General features: G+C 46.6%; 3 protein-coding genes across 4 annotated transcripts in view; all 3 read right to left on the bottom strand.

The window, feature by feature from the left end:
• Window positions 1–1,316, bottom strand: part of LOC311018250 (C-signal-like) — a 29,478-nt gene extending 28,162 nt beyond the window's left edge. The window contains exon 1 of the mRNA XM_084017118.1: window positions 1,064–1,316. Within this exon, the coding sequence (XP_083873244.1) occupies window positions 1,064–1,207 (144 nt within the window). The 5' untranslated portion in view covers window positions 1,208–1,316. The remainder of the gene's footprint in view (window positions 1–1,063) is intronic.
• The window catches only part of LOC311018249 (C-signal-like), a 29,600-nt gene extending 28,162 nt beyond the window's left edge, over window positions 1–1,438 (bottom strand). The window contains exon 1 of one of the 2 annotated variants that reach the window (XM_084017116.1): window positions 1,409–1,438. The gene's annotated coding sequence lies outside the window, so the exon portion shown is untranslated. The remainder of the gene's footprint in view (window positions 1–1,408) is intronic. The other variant, XM_084017117.1, reaches the window with a different exon arrangement.
• A 7,687-nt stretch (window positions 1,439–9,125) lies between these two features.
• On the bottom strand, window positions 9,126–14,299 carry LOC311018246 (G1/S-specific cyclin-D1-like). The gene is made up of 5 exons (XM_084017112.1): window positions 13,764–14,299; window positions 12,839–13,054; window positions 12,159–12,318; window positions 11,914–12,062; window positions 9,126–10,965 (listed from the first exon to the last, which is right to left on the bottom strand). Exons 1-5 carry the CDS (start codon window positions 13,965–13,967, stop codon window positions 10,804–10,806), a joined length of 891 nt encoding a protein of 296 aa, XP_083873238.1. The 5' UTR covers window positions 13,968–14,299; the 3' UTR covers window positions 9,126–10,803.
• Window positions 14,300–23,545: the final 9,246 nt, after the last annotated feature.

Here is a 23,545-nt window from a genome sequence, read left to right as displayed (position 1 = left end):
CTCAACAAGGCGCGGCTGAAATGCGTTGATGGAACGGGTTTAGCCACAAGTGGCAGTTGGCGTTAGTTCTAACCAGGCTTAACCAGGTAAGCGCCGCTTTAATTAGCGAGTTTGGTGGAATAGCCCTCCGGTTTCATGACATGTTACTACTCGTCTGTGTGAAAACATGTTGACTTACATTCAGTAACATCTTGGAGATCCACTAAACCACGGGGGACGAGGACCCGGTCCAACATTACACCCACAAGTTGAGTCTTGATTTACCAGATGTTCTTACACAAACATTAACATTGGTTTTAGATTACGTTCCAGTTCACCATTTAGAGATTTCTCTGTATATCGATGCATTAAAAGTGCGCACACGGACTTATAGCTACCTTAGCTACCTACAGAGAGAGAGGGGGGGGGAGAGAGAGAGAGAGAGAGAGGGGGGGAGAGAGAGAGAGAGAGAGAGGGGGGGGAGAGAGAGAGAGAGAGAGAGAAAAAGCGAGTTTCTGTGTTTGATACAAACAACACCCTGTTATACTAACCCTAGTGAGCGTGTCTGTGTGTATATATATATATATATATATATATATGTATGTGTATATATATATGTCAGGGCTCCAGACTAACTTTTTCCTTGGGTGCACCAGCACATATTTTAGGTGCACCCAAATTACAATATTACATTTTCAGCGTCAGTTCACATAGACATTACGTAAACAGAAGTAAAGGTGTAGAAACGTTTATTTAAATCACAGCGCACAACAACAACTTGGACAAACAAACTTAAGTGAGTCTTTGCGCATAGGTTCGTTAAGCATGCCTGTCTGAATTTGTACATAAAAACATGCCACAAGCTGACAAATAATAATAATAATAATAATCATTTTCATGTTGGGCAAATGGCCAAAAAAAAAATTTTTTTTTTTTTTTAAGTGGGCGCACCAGTGCGCCCACGTAAAATATCTGGTCGCACTACCCCGATTTCTGGGCGCACGTGCGCCCAAATTAGGCGCACTCTGGAGCCCTGTATGTATGTGTATATATATATATACATGTATGTGTGTGTGTGTATGACCTCTGCCCTCGGCCCCTCCGTGGTCCTACTCCCGGCGTAGATGTGGAGATCTGCTGTCGTCTCCACCAGCTGCTTCACCAACTCCAGCCCGATGCCCCGGTTGCTCCCGGTCACCAGGATGTTGCCTTCCAGTTGCTCCGACATGTTGCTGGTCCACCGTCTGGTCTGGGATCTGGTCTGGGATCCGTGTAGGTGTGTGCTGCCTCTCCCTCCTGTTCTCGGAGAGGTAATGACTCAGTGGTTTCTGCCGTACGCCTGTCCTTATCAGCGTGGAGTTAACGATAGAACTGGAACTGCTCCCTCGCCTGGAGCTGCTGCCTCGCCTCCTCCTTGCCTCCTCCTTGCCTCCTCCTCGCCTCCTCCTCGCCTCCTCCTTGCCTCCTCCTCGCCGTCGGCTCAGGCGTCGCCACATCGTGTTGACTTGTCCTGAACCACAATCTGCCCAGAACAAACTGCTGCATCTAAATGGACTATTGTTGAGCAGTTAAACGGGCTGTAATCAACTTTAATTCTATGGTAATTATGTAATAAATAATGTTTCATATTTCACTTCATTAATTCTCTGCTGGCCACCAGGGGGCGACTCCTCTCTGGTTGTATAGAAGTCTATGGTTTAATATCCGTAGTTCTACACATATAGGAGCCTAAATGCTATTTTTAGTTGATTAGTATTTCGATAATAATTTAAGTTTACATTTAAGAAGAGGTTGTTGTTAATTATGATAAAAATGGGTTATTTACATTATTTACAGGTGAACAGTTAATATTAATAAGGTACTATTTAATTAATTTCACTTAAAAATGTGTGGATGTTTAGAGGTTAAAAAATCACGCATGTAACCTTTAATGCGGATTGATACGTGTCGGCGGGATTCACGTGAAGAAGTCAGTCAGGTCAGTCGTCATGGAGTGGAGCCACACAGTTTGTTGACCTCTGCCTTTACTCAGCATTTTCTAGATATGTTGCTCTGGCCTTTTTTATTTTCATCATTCTGGATTGTATCTTGCTTTATTTTTGGAGTAAACTATGAAAAGGAGCGAAAGAACGTGAAAGTGGATGTTACGAGGGAGGAGAGCGTCAAGCTCACGGCTTCATTGATTAGGAACCTACATTAGTCAAAAAACGTGCTCTTCGTGGATTAATGGAACGTGGAACTGCCTGACGGAAAACGGAGGACAGAAGAAGGAAATGTGAGACTTTTGGAAAAGAAAAAGTCACAAGCTGCATGAGGGAGCTCGTTAGCCTGGCGTGGGATCGTTAATTGACGCTCGTCAACTCGCCAGCGCATGTGAGTAAAAGGAAAAAAAAAAAAAACTATATATATTATATTACTATGGATGAACAAGACAGTGAAAAAAGGACAATAAAAATGACTGAGAAGGCCATTGAAGATCACAAGGCCAGGAAGGAGCAAGCACGCAGGTACAAGCTATCACAGATAACTAGCTTGACAAAACATATTGAACAATTAATGGAAGACGATGCAAATGTGGACACTGTAAAAAATAAGCTCCGTGTTGATTTTACTGGCTTGCATCAGGAATTTGTGAAGCTTAATTCTGACCTTCAGAAATTAATGGAAGAGGTGGAATTTGTGGATGATCAAAGGAGCTGGTTTGATCCAAAGATTAAACTAATGGATGACTTTTTCTGGAAATGTGAGAATTGGATGAAAGATGTTTTTGTTGAGCAGGCTGAAGAGTGTGACAGACAGGTAACACCTTCAGACAGTAGGTCTACATCAACAAAAGTGACCACTAGAAGTCGAAGTAAAGCTACATCACAGAGCGGAAGCTCACTTTCATCAGCATCTTCAGTCAGATTAAAGGCGGAAATGGAGCAAGCATCATTAAGAGCAAAGGCTGCAGCTTTATGAGAGAAACTGGCAATAGAACAGGAAGAAGCAGACTGGCATGCAGAGAAAAAATGCAGGGAGGCTCAAATTCAAGCTGAAGAAAAGCAGCGAGAAGCAGAGTTTGAGGCCCAACAAAAAAGAATTGAAGCTTCAATAAAAGCTAGAAAAGAAATGCATGCAATGCAAACTGCACTGGCTGAGTCTGATGCCAAAATGGAGGTCTTACAAAAATACGAGAACGTACAAGAAGATAGTAGCACAGGTAAAGCTTATGATGAGGATGGTAAAACAGACACAAAACCCATCTTTCAACCACCATCAAGACCCACCGTACCAGCACCCAGGGTTAAACAAAATACTCCAGCAGCAACGGATCAATTGGCTACGTCTGCACCAAAGACTGGAATTAAAGACCCACAGGGACCAGTGCTCGATGGGCTTTGCCAAGCCATCTCTCAGCAAGCCAACGTGACAGACTATCTCGTGAAGAGTCACAAAGCATCTCGACTTCCTGATCTGAAGATCCAAACATTTACAGGCGACCCACTGGAATACAACTCCTTTATTAGGGCCATTGAACATGGGATCGAAGGCCGCACAGGTGACAATCGTGATCGTCTTCAATTTTTGCTACAGTATACAAGTGGACAACTACACGAGTTGGTTAAGAGCTGCATCCACATGGAGTCTTCAGCAGGATATACTAAAGCAAAACAAATGTTAAAGGAGTTCTTTGGTGATGACTTCAAGATAGCGGAAGCATACATAAAAGAGGCTTTGGATTGGCCCACAATCAAGCCAGAAGATGGAGTTTCTCTCCAATCCTTCGCATTGTTCCTAACAGGCTGCTCTAACACAATGACAGATATTAGCTACATGGAAGACTTGGACAACACAGCTAATATAAAGGCACTGGCAAACAAACTTCCATATAAGCTCAAGGAGTCTTGGAGGAAATCCGCTTGCGACCTGCAAGAAAGAACAAAGAAAAGAGTTAAGTTCAAGGATTTTGTTGACTTTGTGAATCATCAAGTTAAGTATCTTCTGCATCCACTCTATGGAAACATAAAGGAAAACACAATAAACACGAAAGATCCTGTAAAACAGAAACCGAAACCACAATACTCAGAGACATTCAAGTCAAGAAAAGTGTTCACAACAGTTGTTGTGCCTCCCAGGATGGAAAATGAAAAACAGACAGTAGCAAAAACACAACCTGTCTCAGTCGACGGTTTCAGCAAACCTTGTGTTTATTGTACTGGAGAGCAACATAGTCTCACAGTTTGCAAGAAATTCAAGAGCAAGCAACATAAAGACAAGATTGGTTTCTTGAGGAGCAAAGGTTTGTGTTTTGCATGTTTAAAGCATGGTCATATGAGCAGCAGCTGCAAACAGAAACTTCAATGTGAAGAATGCTCCAGACTGCATCCCACACCATTGCACATTACCATCAAGGACTCAAGAGAAGAAGCAGGAAAGGACTATTGTGAACAGCAATCTGTTTCAAGTGCCCTTGTACAAACGGCTGAAACTTTTGGAGTCACAGGGGCCGGTAAAGACGATTGTGTTCTTTCGATCATTCCAGTATGTGTCAAGGCACAAAAAGGAACCAAGACAGTGACAACGTACGCGTTTTTGGATCCCGGTAGCTCGGCTACTTTCGCTACAGAGTCACTGATGAAGCAACTGAACATGAATGGACGCAATGTAAGCATCTCATTGCGAACTATGGGGACCGAATCGATCGTGAACACGCGCATTGTGGCTGGTCTGGAGATCAGCAGTTTGGACAGCAACCAGTTTGTTGAACTTTCTGAGGTGTATTCACAAAAGGACATTCCCGTAGCTAAGGACAATATTCCCCGTCAAGAGGATATTGACAGTTGACCCCACCTAAAGGAGGTGAAAATCCCCACTATCCAAGCAGAAGTTGGATTGCTCATAGGAGCAAATGTTCCCAAGGCGATGGAGCCGCTGCAAGTGGTCAACAGCGTGGACAATGGACCATACGCCGTCAGGACAATATTAGGCTGGACAGTGAATGGACCACTCAGAGGTGGAAGTGACACGGTGGAGGCAAACACACTGACAGGAATTACTGCAAACAGAATCTCAGTAGCTAAGCTTGAAGAACTCTGGCAGCTACAATTCAAGCAGGACTTTCCTGATGCTGGACAAGACGAAGACATCGAGATGTCTAAAGATGACCATCAGTTTATCAACATGGTGTCACAGTCTGCTGTACTTAAAGACGGTCATTACAATGTTTGTCTTCCAGTGAGGAAGAAATGTTTGTGCATGCCGAACAACAGAGCAGTTGCGGAGCAACGTGCATTGAACTTACGGAAGAGGTTCTCAAAGGACGGCAAGTTCTATGGAGAATATGTGGCTTTCATGGACGACCTGCTCAAGAACGGTTACGCAGTGAAGCTCGATGGTGATGAGCGTGAACCTGCTGAGGGGCGAACGTGGTATCTGCCTCACCATGGAGTCAGACATCCAACCAAGCAGAAGTTGCGCATCGTGTTTGACTGTGGCGCAAGCTTCCGAGGAATGTCATTGAACCAGCAGCTCCTACAGGGTCCGGACCTTACAAGCTCGCTGGTGGGGGTCCTCATGAGGTTCCGCCAGGAGGCTGTGGCGGTCATGGCTGACGTGGAGGCCATGTTCCACCAAGTCAGGGTGAGTAACGAAGACACGGATCTCCTCAGATTTCTATGGTGGCCCGATGGCAACTATGAGCTGGATCTCGTCGAACATAAGATGCTGGTCCATATCTTCGGCGCAACATCTTCGCCAAGTGTCGCCACCTTTGCGCTTCAGAAATGTGCAACAGATTTTGCAGAGGAGTCTGGACAAGAGACGGCTAAAACCGTCAGGAAAAATTTTTACGTAGACGACTGTCTTAAGTCGGTTTCTGACGAAGATACAGCCATCACTCTGTGCGCTGAGTTGAGAAGCATGTTGGCAAAAGGAGGATTCCGACTGACAAAGTGGTCAAGTAACAGCAGGAAGCTGCTTAACTCAATCCCGGAAGAGGAAAGAGCTCAAGGGTTTCAAGATCTGGACTTAGATGAGGACAATCTGCCAATGGAGAGAACATTGGGCATCCAGTGGTGTGCCGAATCGGATCAGTTCAGGTTCAAAATCAACCTCAAAGATCGACCACACACTAGGAGAGGCCTGCTTTCCTTGGTCAGTTCAATTTTTGATCCGCTGGGCTTTCTCGCTCCAGTAATATTGCCCGCCAAAAGAATCCTGCAGGATTTATGTCGGCAGAAGTATAGCTGGGATGAAGACCTGCCAGACACTGTGGTCAAAGGTTGGAATAAGTGGATCTCAAGTTTGCCACAGCTTGAGAAATTTGGAGTCGACAGATGTGTCAAGTCGAAGCAGTTTGGTGCGCCAGTCTTCGCGCAGCTTCATCACTTTGCTGACGCGAGTGAAGATGCCTACGGAACCACAAGCTACTTACTGCTGCGCTTTTCAGCTGGTGAAACTCAATCCACCTTGATCCTGGCAAAGACAAGGGTAGCGCCCTTGAAGACAAGCTTCTGAGGAAAGAGCTTGAGTTGGAGCTTCACAAATCGATCTTTTGGACCGATAGCACGGCTGTGCTAAAGTACTTGAACAGTGAGAGCACCAGATTCAAGACGTTCGTTGCGAACAGGGTTTCAGCCATCCTGTATCACTCTCAGACATCTCAGTGGAGATACATCAACACCACTCTGAATCCCGCTGATCTCGTCTCAAGAGGACAGACTGTGGAAGCATTTTTGAAAAACGAGAGCTGGCTTTCAGGACCAAGTTTCTTGCTCAGCTCGCAAGACCAGTGGCCTAAAAATCCAGATCCTGGCATGCTGGATATCAACGACCAAGAGGTCAAAGGAGTGACTCAAGTGCATGTCATTCAGGCACAAGAGCTCGAGGATTCCATGGATCAGTGGATGAACCACTACTCTTCCTGGACAGCGTTGAAGTGCGCTGTGGGATGGTTTCGGAAACTTAAGGATTTACTGAAAGAGCTAAAGGAAAAGAGAAAGGAACTACAAGCAGTAGACGGAGAAAGCAGGATGACGGATTTCAAGAAAGCCGTTAAAGGAAAGTATCTGACTTGTGACGACTTGACTGAAGCAGAAACAGAAATTATGAAGTATTGTCAGAAGCGAAGTTTCAAAGAAGATTTGGCTGCGTTAAAGGAACATCAAAGAGTAAAGAAAAGTAGCTCACTCTTTAAGTTAAATCCAGTACTCCAAGATGGAGTTATGAGAGTCGGTGGAAGGTTGAGCCGCGCGGCGATGCCTGATAACTCCAAGCAGCCAGCCATCTTGCCCAAGGATTCACACATCACAAGGCTGGTGTTAAGACACATTCATGACACTACAGCTCACGCTGGAAGGAATCACATGTTGGCTCAGCTACGGCAGCGATTCTGGATCCCTGGAGCCAGTGGAGCCATCAGAAGGTTCCTGTCCAAGTGCGTTGTCTGTAAAAGACTACATGGAGCCGCAGGCAAGCAGCTCATGGCAGATCTACCTACATGCAGGGTCCTGCCAGATGATCCTCCTTTTACAAGAGTCGGCGTCGACTACTTCGGTCCGTTCCTAGTGAAAAGAGGAAGAGTCCAAGTAAAGAGATACGGCGTTATCTTCACATGTCTTGCTATACGAGCCGTGCATCTGGAAGTTGCGTCATCACTCGACACTGATGCCTGTCTTAACGCCATCAGAAGATTTCTTGCCAGAAGAGGGCAAGTCAGAGAGATGTATTCAGATAATGGAACCAACTTTCGGTCAGCTGACAGTGAGTTGAGGAAATCGATCAAGGAATGGAACACCAGCAGGATTGAGAAACACTTGCAGCAGAGAGGTGTTCAGTGGAACTTCAACCCACCGGCAGGTTCTCACCACGGAGGCAGCTGGGAGCGGTTAATCCGTTCAGTCAGAAAAATCCTGAACATCACAGTTAAGGAGCAATTGTTGGACGAAGAGGGTCTCCATACCTTACTTTGTGAAGCCGAGGCGGTCATAAACAGCAGGCCCATCACAAAGGCATCAACAGACCTCACCGATTTAGAGGCCCTCACACCCAACCACCTGTTGTTGCTCAAAGTCAAACCCGAGTTACCACCAGGAGTATTTGATAAGGATGACCAATACGTTAATCGCAGATGGAGACAGATTCAGTACCTCGCGGATGTCTTCTGGAAGCGCTGGTGCAAAGAATATCTGACACAGCTCCAAGAACGTCAGCGATGGTCTTCACCTGGAAGAAACTTCTGTGTCGGCGATGTGGTGTTGATCGTGGACGATACGTCACCCAGAAATTCCTGGCCACTTGGAAGGATTGTGGAGACTTTTCCTGATGGCAACGGGCTTGTTCGTCAGGTTAAAGTGAAGACCAAGACCAACGAGCTTTGTCGCCCTATAACAAAGCTTTGTCTTCTTCAGGAATCAGAGGATAACTGATGGACTGTTATGAAGATCTCATCTTAAATGGGACTAAGAACAGCAAGCGTCTTTCAATAAGTGATGTTATAAAGGTGTTATAACAAATGTTATTCAGGCTCCTTTAATTTAAGTTGACACTTTTGGAGTAATTGTTTCAAGGACATTGATAACAATTAGGGGCCGGTAATATAGGAGCCTAAATGCTATTTTTAGTTGATTAGTATTTCGATAATTTAAGTTTACATTTAAGAAGAGGTTGTTGTTAATTATGATAAAAATGGGTTATTTACATTATTTACAGGTGAACAGTTAATATTAATAAGGTACTATTTAATTCATTTCACTTAAAAATGTGTGGACGTTTAGAGGTTAAAAAATCACGCATGCAACCTTTAATGCGGATTGATACGTGTCGGCGGGATTCACGTGAAGAAGTCAGTCAGGTCAGTCGTCATGGAGTGGAGCCACACAGTTTTTTGACCTCTGCCTTTACTCAGCATTTTCTAGATATTTTGCTCTGGCCTTTTTTATTTTCATCATGCTGGATTGTATCTTGCTTTATTTTTGGAGTAAACTATGAAAAGGAGCGAAAGAACGTGAAAGTGGATGTTACGAGGGAGGAGAGCGTCAAGCTCACGGCTTCATTGATTAGGAACCTACAACACATTTAGAAGCACTGCCAACCCGACCAAATCCTCCCCTTCAAAATAAAAGCATAGAAGCATCACCAACAGGCCTTTTAGAGTGTCATCAGTCAGTTTTCCTTTAATGCAGCATTACACTCTAAAAACATGTCGCTTCACCCGATACAAGCTTATGTTATGGAGGTAAAACACCTTTATAACAATACAAAACAGTTCCTGGTACCACCGTGTCAGTACATCGGCAACATCACCGGCAACGTTGATGTTGCCGCTGGAGCAGGAGGGATATGAAACAATAAATAAAAGTTGTCCTGATATACTTTATATCATCCCCCAAGACTCACTGGGCTGTGTTTGTTCGGTTATTTATCCATCACGTAACCCGGGACAACGACGACACAGCAATGATGTATGGTGGCTGCTGCTGCACACCGTGAGTGCCCTCTAGTGGTGTAAGACATGCCCTACACTGCATCGCATTACAACAGTGGTCTGTTTGGCAGCTTTCCTGTTAAAAAAAAAAAAGAACAAATTACAGCTCATACTGTAAACTACCTCACACTTCTATCTGGTCCGGTTCAGGATTTGTGATAAACCGGTTCAACTGCTAAAAAGGGAAAAACGTAGAAATTCAAGATATTCATATTCAAAAAGGTCCCGTAAAGTGTTCCTTTGTTTCAGATCTCGAAGAACAAAACCTCTGAACTTGTCAGAGAAGCCCCGGTGACATCACTGGAGGTAAAAAAGGAGAGGAACTTGTTGTGGTCCTGACAGGAAACGGGACCCGATACCTCTATTCAGTCTCACATGTGATGTGAAGGAAGACCTGGGCCCGGTTTCCCGAAGCCTTCTTAAAGCCTTCTTACCGCTACGTCATTCCTAACCCCTACTTAGAGTTCATACTTAACATTTCACGTGTTTCCCGAAACGTTCTTTGCTACGAATCTCTTTCGTACGTCACACGTTGGTAAGAGTCTGGAGCGCTCTTAGAGCCTTCTTAGCTCTACCGTAGTGATGTTTCAGCTCCTGACGCTAGTCGCCGCCACTGTACAGTAACCCAGAAATCCCCGCTGCGCATGGAACTGCACATTGCCAGTGTTGTGTTTCACCAGTGGTTTTAAGTCATTCATGAAGAAAATAAAAATAAAATGCGCATGCATTTCATCACAAGGCTAAGCTTTACCTCAACCTCAGAAGTAGCCTAGGTATATTACAGTGTCATTTAATCAGCCCATTAGGATTTCTAGCAGTGTTTTAGTCTCAAACACTGCAATAGCCTACATTTTATAATATGGTGCTGTCATGCAGCTGCACATGAAATGGAAAATCGAACTCTGAGCAATCGATTTCAGCACTTTCTTTCTGGACAGCGCCGTGTACGAACGACGTAAGGAGGGTTTCTTAAGAAGACTCCTAGGAGACCGTTCAGGAACCACGACTATAGAGGTAAACAACGTCGGTAAGTCATAACGTAGGAGTCTTCGTAGCGCTAAGAGTGGACGTTATCGGAACCGGGCCCTGGACTACAGAATCCTAATAAAGGGACTAGTTCTCTCCCGATTAAATTTACATTTGGTTTCCTTCATGAGGTCCAGTCCAGGTCCAGTCCAGATCCAGATCCAGATGAGTCTGACTGGTCTAGATCGGACTGAGATCTATAGTCTGGGGGGGTAAATCCAGGCATTACCCACAGCCGATGCTCTGAGCCTTCAGCGTCTCAAAGTTCATACTGGACTTCATGTGAACGGTTCTGGTCCCGGGTCGAGTCCCAGGGTCCCGGCGGCACTCGGTCAGATGTTTATGTCCCGGACGTCCGTGGGCGTTGTCGAGAGGTCCTGCCCCTCACCGATGTTCTTAGTTTCCATGGCAACCGAGAGTTGCGGCTGTTGCGCCCGTCTGAGGCTGGTTTCCAGCAGCGACTCGATCTGTTCCTGACACGCCCGGAGACAGTCCTGGAGGAGAGACGGACCGGGTCCAGGGTTAGCTCGGAGGTCAAAGACCACATAGAGGACTACATAGTGGACTAGAAAGAGTGTCTGTGTATATGTGTACACACACGACTAGAAAGAGGACCACGGAGAGGACTATATAAAAGGACTAGAAGGAGGACTATAGAGGTCATTTTTTGTACTTTAAGTTCTTCTGATACGCAGTGATGTCTGGGGCTTTTATTGTGAAATGTAGGAAATTAATCCAGGGTACTTTATGAGGAAAGTCCACCATACGGGGTCTAGGAGGTCCACATACGAGGTCTAGTACGTCCACCATACGGGGTCTAGGAGGTCCACCATACGGGGTCTAGGAGGTCCAGATACGGGGTCTAGGAGGTCCAGATACGGGGTCTAGGAGGTCCACCATACGGGGTCTAGGAAGTCCACATACGAGGTCTAGTACGTCCACCATACGGGGTCTAGGAGGTCCACCATACGGGGTCTAGGAGGTCCAGATACGGGGTCTAGGAGGTCCAGATACGGGGTCTAGGAGGTCCACATACGGGGTCTAGGAGGTCCACCATACGGGGTCTAGGAGGTCCACCATACGGGGTCTAGGAGGTCCAGATACGGGGTCTAGGAGGTCCACATACAGGGTCTAGGAGGTCCACCATACGGGGTCTAGTACGTCCACCATACGGGGTCTAGTACGTCCACATACGAGGTCTAGGAGGTCCACCATACGGGGTCTAGGAGGTCCACCATACGGGGTCTAGGAGGTCCACCATACGGGGTCTAGGAGGTCCACATACGGGGTCTAGGAGGTCCACCTACCGGGTCTAGGACGTCCACTATACGGGGTCTAGGAGGTCCACCTACCGGGTCTAGGACGTCCACTATACGGGGTCTAGGAGGTCCACCTACCGGGTCTAGGACGTCCACTATACGGGGTCTAGGAAGTCCACCTACCGGGTCGCTCCTGATGGTCTGGGCCAGCTGCTCCGTCAGCTTCTGGGCCGCCGTGGCGCTGCTCGCCATCCTGGACTGCAGCCCCTCCAGGGCCGCCACCATGCTGCCTGCTGCCACCATGGACGGGGGGGTGGCGATGAACTTCACGTCTGAGGAGACCATTTATTCATTTATAGAGAACGGAACCAGAACCAGTTTAGGGACTCCAGGAAATGGAGCACATAAAAGCGCTGAGTCATGCTTACCCGTCGCACACAGCGCCACGAAGGTCTGCGCGTGCTTCCTGAGTATGGACCGGGTCTCCGTCCTGACAGCCAGCTGAGACAGGAAGTGGTCTATGAAGTCCAGGGGGGTCACCGAGGCCAGGTCCCACTTCAGCTTGGTCAAAACCAGCAGCTCCATTTGCTGGTGGACAGACGGGGGACAGAAGGATTCAGGTTCAAGTGGATCCAGACCAGATGCTGGGATTAATAAGGCTTTCTGGTCTACGTGGGGGATTAAGGTCTCCTTCCTATCGATGTATTGATCAACGCCTGATGGTGATCACACTTACAGATCAGAGCATCACATGACGCTCACTGCATATTATTTATACATGTTCAGGGTTCCTACACCTCCTCCAGGGTCACATTCAAGCACTTCCAGGTGCATCTCCATGCTTTTCCAGCCCCTTCCAGCTGTGGTAAACTCCATCTTTGTATCAATCCAATGGTCAGTATTCAGTCTACTTATTATGTCACTTGTTCATCACATTAAGTGAGATGTTATTGTCCTCTAAACAACCAACATGATGTTTGGAGACAGCTTTTTATATATATATATATATATATATATATATATATATATATATATATTCTATCATAAATGTGTCGGGGACGGCGTGTTTGACGCCGAGGTTCTGAACCAGACAGGAAGTGAGTCGTACCAGCAGCTGGGCCGGCGTGACCGAGTGGTCGGTGTAGATGCAGAGCTTCTCGGCGGTCAGCGGCGTGGTCTCCTTCAGCTTGGAGGCCAGGAACATGCAGGCGGCGCCCAGCAGCTGCAGGTGCTTCTTCTGGGTCGGCTCCACCGACAGGAAGCGGTCCGTGTAGTTCATGGCCAGAGGGAAGACCTCCTCCTCGCACTGCTGCTCCTCGCACACCTGAAACACAGCCACGGCACACATGAACCCCGACCTCCGGTCCACGTAGCCCTACGCTGTAGAAAGTAGTTCCAGTGACAGAACCCCCGCTTAAATAGTATAAATTATTATAAATCATTTTCAACATCAAGTCATTGTTTTTAAATGATTCCAATATCTCCAATGTTAATATTTTATAGTGTAATATAAAACATTCATTCAAGGATTTATTTTAGAAATAACCTTAAAAAAGAAGGGAGATGTTCTCCCGACATGTTAAAACTAATATTTGTACTTTACTGTACGTCATTTTTATTTGTGTTAATGTGCATCAGATTCAGTTAGTCTTGTAAAAAACAACCAGTACAAATGTCCTTCGGATACTTTGAGTACATTTTATAAGTAGAATAGTATTAGAGTAGTATTTTATTTACGTAGAAACGCAACGTACGTCTACGTGGAGGATCGTTGCGTTCAGGAACTCCAGTGTTTCCTTATTGCTGGTATTATTTATCCATTTAAACCCATAAAACACACCGTTCATCTGCAGTCACATCGTTTTATTTGCTTTTTATTTATGTTTATTTGTTTCGTCATGTTGTTCCTTCCATAGGCCCGCGGTGGCGCTAGTGAGCCGGCTACAGGGACTTTAACCGGTTCTGGTCTACAGTCGGTAATAACCACGTTATAGAGGCTGTTTATTGTTGTTATTACTGTTATATGAACTCACCTCCAGCATCCAGGTGGCCACGATCCTCCTCATGTACGGGGCGATCTCTCTCTGCACGCACTTGAAGTAGTTGGCGGCGGGGAGGTACTTCTCCTCCGCCCGCAGCAGGGCGCGCAGGACCCGGGCGTTCAACAGGTTGGAGTCCCGGTAGGCCCTCCGGACGGCGGGCCGGTCCCCTTCGCAGCACAGCAGCCGGGGATCCATGCCTCGGCTGGCCCCGTCCCCCCTGGTGCTTTGTATCCCGGCTTCGGTCCCCTCTTCGCGGAGACGAACCCCGAACAAACTAGCTGTAAACTTAGCTTCCGCTAGTCGCTCCGCATGTTTGTACACAGAGTCGTGTCCGCGGGAAGTTCCCGGTTAAACCGGGAGAAGTAACGTGTAGTTGGTTGAATGAGCCCCGGTTGTGTGTGTGTCCGGTTCTCCCGTGTCCCGTCGGGCTTTTCTTTTGTTACCGCAGCCGGATTCAGGAGACACGGAGCCGCAGAGTGCGCTTCCCCGCCGGCCATGTGAGCCCGGTATACCTGCTGCGCCGATTTTATACCGCAGCGCCTCGAGACGATTAGCATAGCATGACGACACATCCGGACAGGGGAGCGTGTCAAAATAAAAGAGCACGACTTACAAAACATAATGTGACATACATACCGGTAACAATTATAGAATACATGTCACATATTCTTTAACTGTAATATCAGTTCAGTCATGTTATGTCGAAATTAAATTTTATATTTTATAATATTGAATATGTTGTTGGAGTTTGCATGTTCTCCCCGTGTAAGCGTGGGTTCTCTCCGGGTTCTCCGGCTTCCTCCCACAGTCCAAAGACATGCAGGATGGGGATAGGTTAATTGATGACTCTAAATTGCCCGTAGGTGTGAATGTGAGCGTGAATGGTTGTTTGTCTCTACATGTCGGCCCTGCGATAGACTGGCGTCCTGTCCAGGGTGTACCCTGCCTTCGCCCAATGACAGCTGGGATCGGCTCCAGCCCCCCCGCGACCCTGAATACAGGATAAGCGGTAGAAAATGGATGGATGGATGGAATATGTTGTTAACTTGATGATTTTATATGGTACATTTTATTTTGCAAAGATGTAAGTAAACTAAACGATCCCCAACAATGTTATATACTCAATTATATCAAATCTCTCAAATTGACGAACTGTATTACAACTCTCGAACTCTTTAATTTATTTATATAAGATTCATTATTAAAAAAATATATACATTTTCATGTGGTCTGATCTGCTGCATAAATAAAGTTTGTAAAAATAAATAAATAAATAAAGGATAAAGTTGAATTATTGAAACAAATAAATAAAAGAGCACAACGTTTTAAATGTTCCTCAATAGTGGAATATAATCGACGTGGTGTATTTGAAATGTCCGTTCACCGTTCTCATTAGTCTACAACACCGTATACTTAACCTCTGTCATGATTTTAAATATGATTTATATTTATTATAACAGAGAGGCTTAGTCCCGCCTCTCCGGTGTCCCCCATGGCACTGTATTAAAACCCAAACAGATCTTTTTCATACTTGAATTGTTCCATGAATGACATAGCCTATGTGATGTTTGTCAATTTATAATGTTCCAGAAAGTCACCGCAGATCATCCTTAGCAACATTAGCGTGTTAGCAGACGTAGCATTTAGCAATTATACGTGTTAATGTTTAGCATTTATACATGATAATGTAATAAAGGTGGCAGGACGAGATGAGTTTTTTTTCCTCCCGTCCCTCCTCGAACTAGAAAGATTTTATTGATTCATTTTTATTGTCTTTTTCATATTTGTACGATGTATTTCATGTCATGTGAATATTGTACTTTATATTCGAGGAAAATAAGGATCAAAGCTTGTGGTCTCAATGTGGTCTCTCTCCCTGCTCCTCCCTGGCTTCCAGCCCTCCCTCCCTCCCGCCGCCCGACACTGAAAATAGTCTCGAACAAATGCATGAATGCATGACACTTTAAGCCAACCTGAAATAGAGCTGGTTCTCCGGGAGTTTCCTTCTCTTCTGTCTGACATCCACACACTGGAAACCACTAATAAGTCAACATAAATACGTTTAAGTTCAATGGTCCAAATACACTCAGTTATTGGAGTTTGCTTCAACTGAACAAAGATAAAGGTTTTTGGGCTCAATCAGAAATATTATTAAACACAGACCAGGCCAGATATCTCGACACAGACCTGGACTTCCAAGTGAAGACTTTTACAAAGTCAGCCTTCGATCGGCCTCCAGGACACATGAAGAACCAGAGGACTGAGATAAGATATCCAGAGAGAAGTAGGACCATTTTCTCATCGACTTCTATACAACCAGAGAGGAGTCGCCCCCTGGTGGCCAGCAGAGAGAAGTAGGACCATTTTCTCATAGACTTCTATACAACCAGAGAGGAGTCGCCCCCTGGTGGCCAGCAGAGAGAAGTAGGACCAGAAGGACTGATTTCCAAACCCCAAATTCTCTCTAATAAGATAAAAGGTCAATTCTGGCCTGATCATCATTCATTTCCAAATATGTCAACATGATGGACTCTGTAAGAGGACTCTGGACTGACTGTAAGAATAATAAAAATAAAGATTGGACGTGGCCATCAAAGAGCTATCCGGGTTAAATAATAACAGTTGTGCCTGAAATAACCTGCATGATAAGAAAACACTTTCATATTCAGTTTGACCAGCTAGCATCACAAAGAGGAAAACAACCACAATTCATCATTCAAAGGGTTTATTGTCTTATGCAGTGAAGAAACGCGTTTCCCCGTACAAAGAAATTATTATTTTGCAACAATGTAACCAGAGAGGAGTCGCTCCCTGGTGGCCAGCAGAGAGAAGTAGGACCATTTTCTCATAGACTTCTATACAACCAGAGAGGAGTCGCCCCCTGGTGGCCAGCAGAGAGAAGTAGGACCATTTTCTCATAGACTTCTATACAACCAGAGAGGAGTCGCCCCCTGGTGGCCAGCAGAGAGAAGTAGGACCATTTTCTCATAGACTTCTATACAACCAGAGAGGAGTCGCCCCCTGGTGGCCAGCAGAGAGAAGTAGGACCATTTTCTCATAGACTTCTATACAACCAGAGAGGAGTCGCCCCCTGGTGGCCAGCAGAGAGAAGTAGGACCATTTTCTCATAGACTTCTATACAACCAGAGAGGAGTCGCCCCCTGGTGGCCAGCAGAGAGAAGTAGGACCATTTTCTCATAGACTTCTATACAACCAGAGAGGAGTCGCCCCCTGGTGGCCAGCAGAGAGAAGTAGGACCATTTTCTCATAGACTTCTATACAACCAGAGAGGAGTCGCCCCCTGGTGGCCAGCAGAGAGAAGTAGGACCATTTTCTCATAGACTTCTATACAACCAGAGAGGAGTCGCCCCCTGGTGGCCAGCAGAGAGAAGTAGGACCATTTTCTCATAGACTTCTATACAACCAGAGAGGAGTCGCCCCCTGGTGGCCAGCAGAGAGGAGTAGGACCATTTTCTCATAGACTTCTTTACAACCAGAGAGGAGTCGCCCCCTGGTGGCCAGCAGGGGAATACAGCTTTAAGGCAGTTCAAGAAGAAGTAGAAGTGTAGACGGAGACACAGATCTATGTTGCCGCGTCCCTCTCTGTCTGAGTGTGTGCCCTTTGACCCCCGTTTCTCATGGTGGCTGGGTTCGGGGTCATACTCTGGACACGGCATACAATAGCAGTCTATAGATTCTATTGATACGTCGTGATTGATCCCTCTTACAATAGCGACTGATCCGCAGTGATGGAGGATGAAAACAGGCCGCCGCCGCCGCTTTCAAGTCACACTGCTGACCAACATGTTGATTCAACATTGTCAAAGATTAATTTGACCTTCAACCTTCATAAAGTACAGGCAAGGTTACCAGTCGGAACTATCATAACTAAACAGTGAAGCAGACGCTGAAGTGCCTTAAAGCTGCATTCTCTCTGCTGGCCATCAGGGTGCGACTCCTTTGTATAGAAGTCGATGAGAAAAATGACCAGAATCCACATGGATCCAGATCCAATAACGGTGCCGCTCTGCCGTTTTCTGTTCATCACATCCGCCCATCACTCCTCCACAATCCAAATATGGTCACTTCCTTCTACTGGTTGCATAGAAACCAAGATGGCGACGGCCAAAATGCCAAATTCGAGGCTTCAAAAATGTAGTCCACCAACCGACGGGTGATGAAAGCAGGCGTAGCATTTTGTTTTCCAGGGAGAAAAAGATATTGGAATTTGATTTAAAAATGCGAGAGAAAGTCGAGCTGTGATGAAAAATTTTCTATTTATCACTTTTAGGTCATCTTGTTCATTTTTACACACACACACACACACACACACGCACACACACACACACACACACGTTTATTTGTGGTTTTGTCATTATACATGTTGCAGAGAAGTACGAGTTAACGGTGATGCTTCAGATGAAACATTCTGAACTAACCAATATTCTGGTTTTAGCGGGATCAGTTATACATTGGTTGAATTAGCTGCTGATAGAAGGCCGGCGTCGCTCACATGTCGTATCTGTGGGGGGGGGGGGGGACGCTCCCGGCGGCTCTCAGGGCGTCAGCGTCTTTAAAGTCCTTGAATGGCCTCGTATCACGGCTATCAAGTCTGGACACCAGCACAGAGACCGGACCGGGGCATCCTCTCAAAGAATCTGCCCTTCAACCCCCCTCACCCCACCACCAGCCCCCAACGCCGTCCTGAAGGGGGGAGGGGGGGGCTGTTGCCACTCGGGGGTCAAAACTGAAGAATTTACTGCAACATGCCGGGAACAATGGACCAACTATCAGAGGCAGTGTGATCGCTGTTTTCTTATTGGTAGTGAAAATGTCCGTCGCCATAGAAACAAAGACACTGAATTACATTAAAAAGCAATAATACAATTAGACAGTCTCTGGTTCTCCACATAGTCTGGTCTGGTCTCTGGACTAATGTGAGCTACTATCTAGACCTCTGGGGGACCACAGACAGTCTCTGGTTCCTCCACATAGTCTAGTCTGGTCTCTGGACTAATGTGGGCTACTATCTAGACCTCTGGGGGACCACAGACAGTCTCTGGTTCCTCCACATAGTCTGGTCTGGTCTCTGGACTAATGTGAGCTACTATCTAGACCTCTGGGGGACCACAGACAGTCTCTGGTTCCTCCACATAGTCTAGTCTGGTCTCTGGACTAATGTGGGCTACTATCTAGACCTCTGGGGGACCACAGACAGTCTCTGGTTCCTCCACATAGTCTGATCTGGTCTCTGGACTAATGTGAGCTACTATCTAGACCTCTGGGGGACCACAGACAGTCTCTGGTTCCTCCACATAGTCTAGTCTGGTCTCTGGACTAATGTGGGCTACTATCTAGACCTCTGGGGGACCACAGACAGTCTCTGGTTCCTCCACATAGTCTGGTCTGGTCTCTGGACTAATGTGAGCTACTATCTAGACCTCTGGGGGACCACAGACAGTCTCTGGTTCCTCCACATGGTCTGGTCTGGTCTCTGGACTAATGTGAGCTACTATCTAGACCTCTGGGGGACCACAGACAGTCTCTGGTTCCTCCACATGGTCTGGTCTGGTCTCTGGACTCGTATCATGCTAACAATACAGCAGACGAGGGATACAATATTACATTTCCTATAAAAAGGTGAGAAGTGCCTTGATTTCAGACCATTGCAGTGGGCCTCTAACGCACCTCTGAGTCTGCTACTGACCCTGAACCCGACGCGGCAGCATCACTGTTATAAATGGTACAATGTGAATGTAGCAAAGAAGAAAGAGTTGAAAGAAGAGAAAGAGATGGTTTCCCCATAAAAGCCTTCTAAACCGAGGCTCCGGACACAATGGGCCGCCATGAAAAGATGGATAGAGTAATTGTCCTGTTAAGTGATCCGAAAAGACAGGGCGAGGGGGGGGTGGGGGGGCGAGCGAGAGGGGGTGGGGGGCGAGGGAGGGGGGGTGGACACGGCACACCGAGAGGCCAAGGGTGCTAACAAGAGGAAAAGCCCAAGACAATACACTCCTCAATGGGCGCCCCTCGCCCGCCTCCACCCCCCAAACAGGCTCAGAGAAGAAGGGCTGGGAGACCTGGAGACCAGGACCTGCAGTCAGTGTGGTCCACCAGGGTCGGCCTCCAGGTCCTCGGAAACACACTTTCTTCTTCATTTTGGTCGAAGATATTAATGTTAGGTTTTGAACATTACAATTGAGCTATTGTCAGTAACAGAAACAGATTCATAGATGGTGCAGACAAGACAATAAACAATAAACTGCGACTATAATATAAACAAAGTGTGGGATGATGCTGTACAGGAATGTGCAAAAAAAGATTTAGATCATAATGAATGAATGGATCATTTTGGATCCCAACAGGTTCGATGAATGAAAAGATTTTGAAGCTTTTAGTCTTAAAGGGGAGATGAAGCGATTTGATCTTTTTTTCATGTTTTCTAAGACGTCGGGAGGAATTAGCTTTGATCGTTGGAAAGATCACGACCTCAGAGACGGAGGAGCGTTAAAAACCACACACGTCTATCTAATCTACTGGAAGTTGATTGGTTGGAAACTCGATGTCATGGTATTATCTAAGAGAAAATACTCCAATGCATCCAACGATGCCATTAAGTCAGATCTCCAACGTTCCAAACCTCTAGTTTATCTTCTGCACGTATCTTTTGTAAAACAAACTTTAAAACATCTTCACAGGAAATTCGGTTTAGGCAACAAATGCACCTCGTCAGGTCCGGCCGCTGAACGAGGTGCAGTATTTGACGCCTCGGCGGTGAGATGGAAAGTAGCGCTTGAGACCAGATGAATATTCAACGTTTAACAATACGTGTTAAAACACACACCATTAAAACATCAGGTTGTCCTGTGTGCTCTGGAAACCACTTTGACACCAAACAGTGAGAAATTCATATTTGTTGATTTCATTATTTTGACAGAATAGCGTTCAGTCGTCTGCATAGATGGAGAAGTTATTTAGAACCAGCCAATCACAGCTCCTTCTGCCTGTATGTAAGTAAGTCTGTGGTTGATATGAAATGCATCAGAAGGTCATGTGAGACGGATTGGTTGCATCGTTGCTGTCATGCTTCAGGACGTCTAACCTGAAGATCATCCAACAAATCTTTTAGTAAATATGAACGTTTTTCCTTCCTTCCTTCGTGTTATATTTCCTTCCCCTTTGGGTTTGATGTTTTTGATAAAGTGTGTGAAGGAGTCTCTACTTTCTCCCCTTTTTCCGCTGCAGTTCAACCCTGGCAGCAAATGGTATAGGTCAGGACAGGAGGGGGTGACCTCTGACCTCGTGCCTCTCTCTGTCTAATCCTTGACAGCCATGAATCTAGGAGTTCAGAGAGATGCGTGGCTGGAAACCCCCTTCCACCAGTCCTCCACGCACTCCCTTTACACCTCCTCTTCCTCCCCCCAGCCCTCCCATGACCCATTACTTCCCCCTCTTCCTCCCCCACCTTCACCCCCCCCCCCCCCCTGAATAATTAAGGATTTAATTCCTGTAGAAATCCTCTGAAACTATCATGAGAACTCTCTTTTTCCAAGTTTGACTGAGCTAGGCTAACCGTTACACTGCGCTCCCTGTTTTTGTGCTAAGCTAGGCTAACAGTTACACTGCAATTCCTAGTTTTGTGCATAGCTAGGCTAACCGTTACACTGTGGTTTCACCCAGAAAACCACAAGATGCAAGATGGCAGCTCTGACCATTTGAGTGCTCAGTGCAGTGATGTCAGAGTGATGTCAGAGTGATGTCAGAAATACTTTCTGGACGAGATCAGATGCAGAATTGAAGGAACAATTCAAACAGGATCAAAGAGTTTGTTATCTACCATATATTCTGAAATAAAGTCCTGTGGGTGACACAGGAAGGGGCGGGGCTAAGGTGAAGCAGCGTGACGGACAGTCGGAGCGCAGTCGCTCTTGAACCTCAGTCTGCTCAGATTTTCATCCCTAAAGATTATGGAGACACTCCCTCAGGACGGCAGATGTTCAGAGATCTTCTGAGCGTTTTCTGAGGAAATGACGACATTGGCGCGTTAAAATCACTCATTTTATCAGACGGAGAGATTACGCAGTTATGTCATCGCGAGTATCATAACGCAACAGGCTGCATGCATATGCTGCTTATCCATAATCCTTAAATAAACAACAGGATATCCTCCGGGGATTAACACTGAGCAGCATATGGTTACTGTCCTGCACACACACACACACACACACACACACACACACACACACACACACACACACTCCATAACTGGCATTGAGCACAGCCCCATTTTCCTAAACTCTGGTTCAATAAGCAGATGATGGTTCCTCTTGGCCCACTTATACAACAATAGGCAGGTCAAAGGTCACATACACAAGACTGTGGGAAGAAGAGAGGGTGAAGCGGGGGGAGGGGGGGAGGGGAGGGAGGCAGGAAGAAAAGAAGATGCTGGTATCGGTCAGAATTGTCTGTCGGTATTAATGGTCCCGAATGCTTCGGTGACCCTTTGACCTTTTCTTCTGACGGTGCGTTCACGCCAAACACTGAGTTTTTTCACATGACGACATCGGGTTACAACGTTCATACAAAGACAATGCCAATTTTAATGCGGCCTTTTTGACTGTTAATCATTGGGAGGACAGGTGAGAGGACAGGTGAGAGGACAGGTGAGAGAGAACAGGTGAGAGGACAGGTAAGAGGAGAGGTAAGAGAGAACAGGTGAGAGGAGAGGTGAGAGGAGAGGTAAGAGAGAACAGGTGAGAGGACAGGTGAGAGGACAGGTGAGAGGACAGGTGAGAGAGAACAGGTGAGAGGAGAGGTGAGAGGAGAGGTGAGAGGACAGGTGAGAGAGGACAGGTGAGAGGAGAGGTGAGAGGACAGGTGAGAGAGGACAGGTGAGAGGAGAGGTGAGAGAGGACAGGTGAGAGAGGACAGGTGGGAGAGAACTGGTGAGAGAGGACAGGTGAGAGGAGAGGTGAGAGAGGACAGGTGAGAGAGGACAGGTGAGAGAGAACAGGTGAGAGAGGACGGGTGAGAGGACAGGTGAGAGAGAAAAGGTGAGAGAGGACAGGTGAGAGGACAGGTGAGAGAGAAAAGGTGAGCGAGGACAGGTGAGAGAGGACAGGTGAGAGAGAACAGGTGAGAGGAGAGGTGAGAGGACAGGTGAGAGAGAACAGGTGAGAGGACAGGTGAGAGGACAGGTGAGAGGACAGGTGAGAGGACAGGTGAGAGAGAACAGGTGAGAGGAGAGGTGAGAGGAGAGGTAAGAGAGAACAGGTGAGAGGACAGGTGAGAGGAGAGGTGAGAGAGGACAGGTGAGAGGAGAGGTGAGAGGACAGGTGAGAGGACAGGTGAGAGAGGACAGGTGAGAGGACAGGTGAGAGGACAGGTGAGAGAGGACAGGTGAGAGGAGAGGTGAGAGAGAAAAGGTGAGAGAGGACAGGTGAGAGAGGACAGGTGAGAGGACAGGTGAGAGGACAGGTGAGAGGACAGGTGAGAGAGAAAAGGTGAGAGAGGACAGGTGAGAGAGGACAGGTGAGAGGACAGGTGAGAGGACAGGTGAGAGAGAAAAGGTGAGAGAGGACAGGTGAGAGAGGACAGGTTAGAGGACAGGTGAGAGGACAGGTGAGAGAGAAAAGGTGAGAGAGGACAGGTGAGAGAGGACAGGTGAGAGGACAGGTGAGAGAGAACAGGTGAGAGGAGAGGTGAGAGGAGAGGTAAGAGAGAACAGGTGAGAGGACAGGTGAGAGGACAGGTGAGAGAGAACAGGTGAGAGG

The sequence above is a fragment of the Eutrigla gurnardus genome (assembly GCF_963514095.1).
Source record: "Eutrigla gurnardus genome assembly, chromosome: 9".
Classification (NCBI taxonomy): Eukaryota; Metazoa; Chordata; class Actinopteri; order Perciformes; family Triglidae; genus Eutrigla; species Eutrigla gurnardus.
Note: the sequence above shows the minus strand (reverse complement) of the source record. Positions and strands in the feature narration are given on the sequence as shown.